This window comes from Orycteropus afer, unplaced genomic scaffold (assembly GCF_000298275.1).
Source record: "Orycteropus afer afer isolate SDZICR_OR568_19922 unplaced genomic scaffold, OryAfe1.0 scaffold00116, whole genome shotgun sequence".
Lineage (NCBI taxonomy): Eukaryota > Metazoa > Chordata > Mammalia > Tubulidentata > Orycteropodidae > Orycteropus > Orycteropus afer.
The window spans coordinates 1,113,371-1,123,887 of record NW_006921703.1 but is presented as its reverse complement, the minus strand read 5'-3'; the positions used below and the strand labels follow the sequence as shown (position 1 = coordinate 1,123,887).

General features: G+C 38.2%; 2 protein-coding genes across 2 annotated transcripts in view; one reads left to right on the top strand and one right to left on the bottom strand.

Moving 5' to 3' along the window:
- RNF175 (ring finger protein 175) overlaps window positions 1-2,507 on the top strand; it is a 67,914-nt gene extending 65,407 nt beyond the window's left edge. The window contains exons 8-9 of the mRNA XM_007943989.1: window positions 311-412; window positions 2,387-2,507. Coding sequence (XP_007942180.1) covers window positions 311-412; window positions 2,387-2,507 — 223 coding nt within the window. The remainder of the gene's footprint in view (window positions 1-310; window positions 413-2,386) is intronic.
- Window positions 2,508-4,342: 1,835 nt separating this feature from the next.
- On the bottom strand, window positions 4,343-6,694 carry TLR2 (toll like receptor 2). Its single transcript, XM_007943988.1, has one exon. It carries the CDS (start codon window positions 6,692-6,694, stop codon window positions 4,343-4,345), a length of 2,352 nt encoding a protein of 783 aa, XP_007942179.1.
- Between the last annotated feature and the right edge of the window lie 3,823 nt (window positions 6,695-10,517).

Below are 10,517 nucleotides of genomic sequence, written 5' to 3'. Positions count from 1 at the left end.
AAGGAAGGTTGGGCAATCCTACTGCCTCGGAAACCCAAGGAGGGGTCGCTATGAGTCGGGGCCGACTCGATGGCACAAAACAACAACAACAATAAGCACAAGCAAGCCCATGCTTACCTTGTTTATTGAGTAATCCACTCTTGTCCTACAGTAATCTCCCCAAAAGTGAGATATACATAATCAAGTCATGCCTGACAACCATTCTCACCCTCCACAACTAGATCCTATAGATGAGATCATTTCCATTCTGTTGTCAGGAACCAGGCATTGCTCTTTGACATCGAGAAGTTTCCCTAACAAGATGCCTAAGGTTTCATGAATTCTGCATCCGAGGTTGGTGTATTGTTGGTAAAAAGCAGACTTGCCCATACTGCAAAGAGAAAGTTGATTTGAAGAGGATGATCAGTAACCCGTATCCTTTTAAACAAAAAATTATAGTATTTTCTCAAATGTTTCTGGTGATGCATTTTTTAGTGTGAACTTTCATTATCTTTGTATAGTTATAGCAGAAACTTTCTGTTTTCCCAAACTACCTATTCCAAAACAATTTTATTGGTCTCTTTTCTTCTCTGTGTCTGTATTATTATACTGGGTAGGAAGTTAAGGGCAACAGAAGATACATTCCACTATTTATCTTTCATATTTTCCACTGTGAGGATATAGTGACAGAACCCTGTAAAAAATAAATAGATGAAATGGCAAAATACATAACAGATATGGATGGATGGATGGGTGGGTGGGTGGATGGGTGGATGGATAGGATAAGTGGGGTGGGTGGGTAGATAAAATAAACAGATTGGAATTGACCATTTTTAATCCCAAAATATGAACTAGAGCACAGAAAATTACTTTTAGAGTATACCAACTTATTATTTCTAGAGGTAAGTAGGATTTTTTCCTTTGATTTTGGTGTGCTTTTTGTTTGTTTTTTTATTCCTTGCCATTCTTCATCGTTTCTCAGACTAAACATTGGTGAGACTATTATTGAAAGAAAATTAATACCTACAGACTTGTTCAGCTCTTGGCAGCAACTAGGGTTTTTATAGGCACCAGGGATCCCCAAATGAATAAACCCAAATCTCTTTAAAGTCACAGGAAGGTAGTGGCTTAATCAGCAATCCACAGTCACAAAACTGTATTATATCTCTCCTGGGGGGAGGGGGTGTAAATGGGGTAAAAATATAGCAACCGTCACCTCTCCCCACCTCATAAGCAGAAGAACTCAGAGAAGTAGGCACCAATCTGCCAAGTATCCTCACTTTTCATAAGAGAGAGCTTTTTTGTACTTTCTGGATAACAGTTTCTTGAATTTTACAGTCTCCTTGCTCAATGCTCCCCCTACTCTTCACCAACCCTAAATGCACAGGTTAACAGTGGTTACTGACAGCAGTGCTCTCATCTCTGAGCACTGCAAATCAAAGAAAAGACTCTTAAGTAGGGCATCAGAGAATAGGGCAGCACAGAGGGATCTTTGGGTCTTAGAGCCATGCCACAGCAACAGAGAACACATTGTGGCATCCACCAGCTCCATCTCCAGGCCTGGTCTTTCTTGGTGAGTCAGGGCAATTCAGGAACAACTCAAGGCTAAAGGTACATGATGCCCTTCTCATTCTTTTTCATCCACTGTCCCTGACTTTCCCTTCTAATATGAGGAGGCAGGTCCAAAACAGGCTTTGGTTAATGACTTAACTTATAAAACTGCACTACATAAATCTTTATATATATATATATATAAACTCAGCACTTAATGTAATCAGAAATGTCACCTTAAATGATAGTGCAAATAACAAAGGGCAATTGGTATCTTTATATATTCTTCAGAGAGTAAATTTTTGAAAATAAAAATTACACTTTTTATTGATATATAGTTTAAGAAAAAGCTACATATGAAATATCTGCTTTTTCATTTTTAAAATTGTCACCAGAGATACTGTGTGTTACTTAACTTCCTTAAATACAATATTTTAAAGATTATAGCCAGGAAAACATTTGTCTTATCTCTTGAACTGATGTGATTCTTTTTAATATTCAGTGAGTATCCTGTGATGAGCTGACTGTAGGAAAGTCCAAGGCTAAGTGTTTGTTCCATTATAGTTATTTCCATTATCCTTGGTTTTTCAAGATAATCATTCCCCTCCTCTACCTCCTCCTTTTAGTATATGACCCTTGCCTTATATTCTTGCTTTATATTTTGGTATTTTATTGAGGCTCAATAGCAAGTGTGGTGTAAATAACAATATTATTCATCTATAAAAATCATGGAATTAGTAAGAATTAACAAGGAGAATACCAGTTTATTATATTGCTTCTTATATTTGCAAATGACATTTATGGAAATTTCTGCTATTTGAATGTATATAGCACATCCTCCTTAACTAAGATTTAGCTGGGAGCGCACACATTTTTTGTATGGGCAAATCCTGGATTGGCTTCGTTATTTGGTGGCCTGGCAACCTGTGGTGATAGGAATCGTTCAAGGCATTAACTATTCACTAGGGCTGGAATAGTCCAGCAGACTACCTCAGAAGCAATATATTGCCTGTTGGAATATTTTTAAATCTTTTCTTCTACATTTAGTATTCTTTCATGTGTTTGATTTTTGCAATGATCCCAACGTTGAATTTGTTTTTGATGTATTATTAAATCTGTTGTTGTTGTTATGTGCCATCAAGTCGGACCCGACTCATAGCAACCCCTCCTTGGGTTTCCAAGGCAGTATCACTATGGAAGTAGATAGCCCCATCTTCCTTCCAAGGAGTGGCTGGTGGGTTTGAACTGCCAGCCTTCTGATTAGCAGTCAAGTGCCTTAGGCACTATGCTACCAGAGCTCCCATTATTAAATCTAGATTATAAAATTAAGGTATGCAGTGGTATATATCTTTTAAATCATTGTATATTAAACTATTTTCTGAGTCATTATGAGGAGCCTGCAGCTATATTAAAACCAAAACCAAACCCACTGCCATCGAGTCAATTCTTACTGATTATGACCCCACAAGACAGTGAAGAACTGCCCCATAGGGTTTGCAAAGCTGTAAATCTTGATGGAAACAGACAGCTTCATCTTTCTCCCACAGAGCAGCTGGTGGATTCGAACTGCTGACCTTTTGGTTAGCAGCCCAGTGCTTTAAGCACAGCACCACCAGAATTCTTCCAGGTATATTAGTGTTGTCATTTGCCATTAAGTTGATTCCAACTCATTACAACCCCATCTTGTTTAAAAATCTATTTAGCTCACATAAACTTTTTTAACTGTTTAGAAAGGATCACAAAAAGTAAAGCTACTTTAGGATTAGAAATAAGCCTTTGCAAAGAATAAAACCAAACAAGAAAGAGGGGAGACAGACTTGAAAGCAGGAATTGAGAGCCAAATAAAGAGAAACTAGAGACTAATTAGAATTTAACAACTAGTTAAAGACTGAAGGAAGAACAGAGTCATGGATATGAGAGACCTCTTTCAAAGTTTCATACACTGAGAATTTTTTTCACATTTAATAATTTTATTTTTTTAATGGAAAGACAGGAGCTCTGGTAGCATAGTGCCTAAGGCACTTGACTGCTAACCAGAAGGCTGGCAGTTCAAACCCACCAGCCACTCCTAGGAAGGAAGGTTGGGCAATCTACTTCCATAGTGATACTGCCTTAGAAACCCAAGGAGGGGTTGCTATGAGTCGGGTCCGACTCGACGGCAAATAACGACAACAACAATGGAAAGACATAATTAACTGTATTTTGTGTTATGTAACCTCTCTCAAGAACTGTGGCTAAAGAAACCTTTCAAATAACCAAGAGACAAACTTAATTCACAGGAAATTACACCCTCTAAGGACCTATCCTATAAATTTTGATGGGATCAAATAGTACATTCTTGGGGAAATACCAACAAGTTTGGCTGAGTGATCCCAGTATTCTGTCTTCTTGCTCTTTCGAGCAGTGGCCCAGAAAGTAGTGTTAGCTGGATGGGACAAAGAACACACTGCCTAAGCAGACATGAATGAGTCTCCTCACAGAGAGCTGACTGACTTGACACGTTCATTTCAAACCCTCGTCTCATTTGCTATTTCCTAATGAATAAGCCAATCACTACAGATAATTCAGTTATCAATAATGTACTTAGATCATGATTATCTTAAAGAGTAAAGAAAAACTAAAAGCCGTTTCTCAATCTGGTAGCAGTATTTATCAAACATTATTCCACATAAAATGTTAACAGTTTAGTAGTTTTAATAAGTCCTCAAATAATGTACGTTCGTGTGGTTTTTATATAGTTATATTAGAACTTAGTAACAACTAGTGCTATACATTCCAGAACTAGACACAAACTGTCCTTTAATGAAGGGAACTAGTAGGACTTTAATGCAGCTCTCAAGTTTAACCAAAACCCTTGCTGCTGAACTTCATCAGCGGGCCACTCCAGGTAGGTCTTGGTGTTCATGATCTTCCGCAGTTTACAGAACCGCTGGGGGATGGCTTTCTTCTCAATTGGCTCCAGAAGAATGAGAATGGCAGCGTCATTGTTCTCATCAAAGAGGCGAAAATGGGAGAAGTCCAGTTCATACTTGCACCACTCACTCTTCACAAAGTTTTCAGAAAGCACAAAGACAGTTTTATAACTCTTTTCAATGGAATCGATGATATTGTCAATAATCCACTTGCCAGGAACAAAGTCCCGCTTATGGAGACACAACTTAAAGGGGGGATCAAAGTTCTCCAGCTCCTGGACCATAACATTCTCCACCCAGTAAGAATCCTTTTCACTATAAGAAACAAAGGCATCATAACAGATTTCCCTGTTGGGTGCTTTCCTGGGCTTCCTTTTGGCCTGGAGCCAGGCCCACATCATTTTCATGTACCACAGGCCATGGAAACGGTGGCACAGAGCCCCAGTGAGAAGGATCAACAGAAGAAGGGCACAGCACACAGCAGACACTAGGGCTACCCTATGGCACTCGGCAACTGAGAGATGCGTGTCCTGAACTCGCTGGCCTCGCACATGGGACGGAGAGTCACACAGGTAGCTTTCTGGCCAGTCAGTCAGGACCTCAGTCAGTGCTCGGTGTTCCTGAGTGAAAGACAGAAATTCACAGGAGCAAATGAAGTTGTTTCCACCCGCTTCCAATGACTTCAGTTTTTGAAAGGAATCAAATTGCTCCTTAGAGAAAGTATTTATTGTGTTGCTGGTGATTCTCATGACTAGTAACATAGGTAAGAAGGCAGAATCTGGTAGAGTCTTCAACTTATTTCTAGAAATATAAAGTTCTTTGAGTTGTGGCAAAGTCAAAGAAAATGAATTGAGATTGTTACTGCTAACATCTAAAATTTCCAGTGTCTGGGGAATGCATTGGGTTAAACGATGTATTCGTGTGCTGGATAAGTTCAAATATTTCATCTTTTGTGGCCAACGACAAATTTTAGGCATAGACTGAAAGTTATTCTTACTGATATCAAGACTAGTCAGGTTTTTCAGAGTAAGCAAAGTTTCTCCAGTTTCCTCTAATGATGTCAGATGATTTTGCCGTAAAATTAAGGTTTGTAGGGAGGGCCAGCCACCCTCACAAGCTGAATTTTTCAAGTATTCTTCGACCATCAAATTTTCACTAAGATCCAAGTATTCTAATGATTTTAAATGTTGTGAAAGTAAACAAGGAACCAGAAAAACCCTACTGTTTTCTATTGTGATTCTTCTAACATTTCCTGTGAGTGCATATAAACTACTCAAATCATAAAATAAGTAAAACTTTGGAATATGCAACCTCCGTATTATTAACGAGTCTACTTTACCTGGATACTTAATTTTCTCCATAATAGATGAATCAAAATCACCAATTCCATTAAGGGTACAGTCATCAAACTCTAATTCTAACAATTCAGACCCATAACTGAGCATTTTTACAACTTCATTAAAACTTTCATCGGAGATTTCCACATTGCTAAATGTAAACTTTTTAATTGATGAGTTGATTTCACTGATGGGTTGTTCTGAAAAACGGAACGTATACAAATCGGTATCTCTCAGTTCAAAATATTCCAAGGAATTTAAAAGATCTACAAAAATCATTGGCAGTAATAGAGGCTGTTTCATATAAAGTATCAGATGTCTTATCTTCTGAACTGACTTCAAGCTTTTTCGTTCATAACTCTGGAGATTGGAATTAATCTCAAGTTCCTCAAGAAAACTTATTCCAGAAAAATCCTTTTTCTGAATCTTAGACATGTAAGCATTTCCTACTTTCAGGACTCGCAAATTTATAAGATGAGAAAAAAGAGATGTTTCCCCAAGTTCTTTGTAAAGATTTCCCAGTAAGTTTAAGAACTGCAAGGAAGAAAGGGGCCTGAACCAGGAGAATGATAGATTAGATAAGTAATTATAGGATAAGTCCAAATGTTCAAGCCTTCCAAGGGATAAAAAAGCATCTTCATCTATTCTATTAATCCCGTTGGACTTCAGAATAAGAGCTTTGAGGTTCACACACATCTGCAGGTCAGTGTTGCTGATATATGCAATCTCGTTGTTGGACAGATTGAGGCTTTTCACAGCTGCTGTGAGCCCTGAGGGAATGGAATTTAAATATCTGGAGGAGCCATTGCAGACACCTGTGGGGTCACAAGACAGAGAACCCGGATAAGGGGACCCTTCTTTGGAGAGGCTGATTATGGCCCCCAAGGCCCACAGTATCCATAATGCATATGGCATTGTCCGGTGATTCAATCTGCAAATAAAAAAGATTCAAATGAGTGCTTGGGCTTGGTACCATACAGTAATTCTGTCTTTTTATTTTGTTTCTATTTTTATTGTTATTATTATAAATCCCTTCACCCAAATCAAACTGTCTCTTATTATCATCTGATTTCCTTCCTTCCCTTCCTCACCCTCCCATCCCTGTTAACCAACAAAGAAAACTGCCTATGTAAACCTTTCTTTGACTTTTTACAATAATGGACTCATACAATATTTATCCTTCTGTGATTGACTTATTTCACTCAGCATAATGTCCTCCAAGTTCATCCACATTATGAAGTGATTTGCTGACTCTTCATTATTCTTTAATGTTGCATCGTGTTCCATTGTGTTTATGTACCATAGTTAGGTTATCCATTCATCTGTTGATGGGCAATATGTGGGACCTCAGACCTATAACCACAGGAACTGGATTCTGTCATTCTGTCTTGAGAAATGCTAATAGCCAGCAAGAATATGTGGGACCTCAGACCTTAAACCACAGGAACTGGATTCTGCCAAAAATCTGAATGAGCTTATAAGGGGATTCTTCCTCAGAACCTCTAGGTAAGAGCCCAGCCCAGCAGACACCTTGATTTTGCCCTTGCATGATCATGAACAGAGAATCCAGTTCAGCCTACCCAGACTTCTGACCTACAGAATAGAGAGGTACATGGGTATTGTGTTAAGCTGCTAAATTTGTGGTAGTTTTTTACACTGTAGTAGAAAAGTAATATACGTGGCCACACCTGATTTTCAGAGATTGGGCAATAATGCCGTAAGCTGAGCATTTGTGTTAACAACCTTGTTAAACGTGGGAAAGGGAGTCTATAATAAAAAGAAGAATGAATACTGGGGAGACAAATGTCTGTCACATACTGTAAACCTGTACTGACCAATACAGTGAATGCTAGCCACATGTAGCTCACGTGGCACTTAAAATATGGCCAGTCCAAATTGAGATGTCCAACAAAAATAAAACATATTGGGTTTCCAAGATTTAGTATGAAAAGATGAATATAAAATATCTCATTAAATATATCCTATATGGATTACATTTTTTATTGTGGTAAAATACATAGTGTTCTTCTGAGTTCTTCAGAAGAGCAAAACCTATGAAGTGTATGTAGAGAGAGAGAGATTTATTTCAAGGAAATGGTTTACGTAGTTATGGAGGTTGGCAAGTCCCAAATCTGTGGGTCAGGCATCAGGTTGGAGGCTTCTCCTGACTCACGTGGTTGCAGGGACTGATGAACCCAAAATCAGCAGGTCAGATGGCAGGCAGCTGGCTCACATCCCAAAAGCCAGAGATCAGAGAATGAAGAGTTGGAGGCAGAATCAAGAGAGAGCGAGCTTTGCCAGAACATCCATACATACTGGATGCAGACCTCACCTCTAAGAAATCTGGCTTTCAACTGATTGGCTGCTCACATCAACTCATAAAATGGAAGATGATCATATTATATAATAGAAGAGTAATGAATCTAATGTCTGCCAAACTACTGGGAATCATAGCCTAGCCAGGTTGACACATAACATGAACCATCACAATGTTTAACATAACATTTATTTTAACCATTATTAAATATACAATTCACTGGCATTAATTATATTAACAATGTTGTGCAACCATCACTTAAAAAAAAAAAAGAAAAGAAATGGGCTAGGCTTAACTATATGGATTTAAAAATCACCTTGAACTGCACTTCAAACTTTCTTGCATTTTAGCATGCTCTTTCTCTGCCTCATTGCCCCCTTGACTCATAGAGATCTCCCAAAGCCAAACCACAGCTCCCGGGTGACAATCATTCACTGAATACAGCTCTAGGAGCACCATGTCAAATATTAGAATAGCCACAACAGCTTTCTTTTGATTAGTGGCGCATTCTTTCACTTTAAATCTTTTAGTATCCTTAACAGATGTCTCTTATTTAAAAAAAAAAAAAAAAGTTGCTATTTTTAAAGCAAGTCTGATAATGAGAGAATTTACTCTTTTTTTCATTTACTATAATTACTAATCTATTGGAGTTTAAAGCCATTGTACTATGCCCTTTTTTCTTGTGCCACCTGTTTTGTGTTTTCATCTTTCTTTTCTTGCCTTCCTTTAAAGTTCTTGCCTTCCTTTAAAGTTCTGATATTTTTCATCATTACATTTTTCCTCTGTTAATTTGTGGTTATCCAGGAAACTACAATGTTCATCTTTGTTGACATCTGATGTTAACGAATATTTTTATCCTTTCCTTGGACAATGTAAGTAACTTTGTTGTTGTCGTTGTTGTTAGGTTGATCCAGTGGAATCCAACTCATAGCGACTCTATGTACAACAGACAGAAACACTGCCTGATCCTGTGCTATCCAAACAATCCTTTCTGTGCCTGAGCCCAGTGTTGCAGCCACTGGGTCAATCCATCCCGTTGAGGCTCTTCCTCTTTTTAGTTGACCCTGTATCTACCAAGTATGATATCCCTCTCCAGGAACGAGTTCCTCCTGGAAACATGACCAAAGTTTGAGAGACAAAGTCTCACTATTCTCACTTCTAAGGAGCATTCCAGCTGTAATTCTTCCAAGATAGATTTGTTTGTTCATCTGGCAGTAAAAGGTATACTCAATGTTCTTTGTCAACACCATAATTCAAATGCATAAATTTTTCTGTGGTCTTCCTTATGCATTCTCCAGCTTTCACATGTATATGAAGCTACTGAAAATACTATGGCTTGGGTTAGGTGCACCTTAGTTTTCAACATGGTATCTTTGCTCTTTAACACTTTAAAGAGGTCTTTTGCAGCAGCTTTGCCCAATGCAGTAGGTTCTTTGATTTCTTGACTGTTGCTTCCATGGGCATTGATTGTGGATCCAAGTAAAATGAAATCCTTGACTACTTCAATCTTTTCTCCATTTATCATGATGTTGCTTATTCGTCCAGTTGTAAGGATATTTGTTTTCTTTATATTGGGATGTAATCCATATCGAAAGTTGTGGTCTTTGATATTCATCAGGAAGTGCTTCAAGTCTTCACTTTCAGCAGGCAAGGTTGTGTCATCTGTCTGTCACACGTTGTTAATGAGTCTTCCTCCAATCACTATGCCATGTGCTTCTGAATATAGTTCAGCTTCTCAGAATATTTGCTCAGTATACACATTAAATAAGTATGGGAAAAGGATACAACCCTGACATACACCTTCCTGATTTTAAACCATGCAGTGTCCCCTTGTTCTGTTAAAATGACTGCCTCTTATTCTATGTAGAGGTTCCTTATGAGCACAAGTGAGTGTTCTGGAATTCCCGCTCTTCACAATGTTATTCATAATTTGTTATGATCCACAAAGTCGAATCCTTTACACAGTCAATAAAACACAGGTAAACATCTTGCTGATATTCTTTGCTTTCAGCCAACCTCCATCTGACATTAAGCAGTGATATTCCTTGTTCTATGTCCTCTTTTGAATCTAGCTGGGATTTCTGGCAATTCCCTCTCGATATGCTGCTGCAACCATTTTTAAATTATTAGCAAAATTTTATTTGTGGGTGACATTAATGATAATGTTCAATAATTTCCACATTCTGTTGGATCACCTTTCTTTAGATTGGGCACAAATCTCTTCCAGTCGGTTGGCCAAGTAGCTGTCTTCCAAATTTCTTGGCATAAACAAATCAGCGCCTCCACCATTACATTCATTTGGTGAAACATTGTTCTGGTTACCTAGTGCCACTCTGACAAGAATATACCACAAATGGGATGGCCTTAACAACAGGAGTTTATTCTCTTACAGTTTGGAGGCTTTAAGTCCAAGTTCAAAGT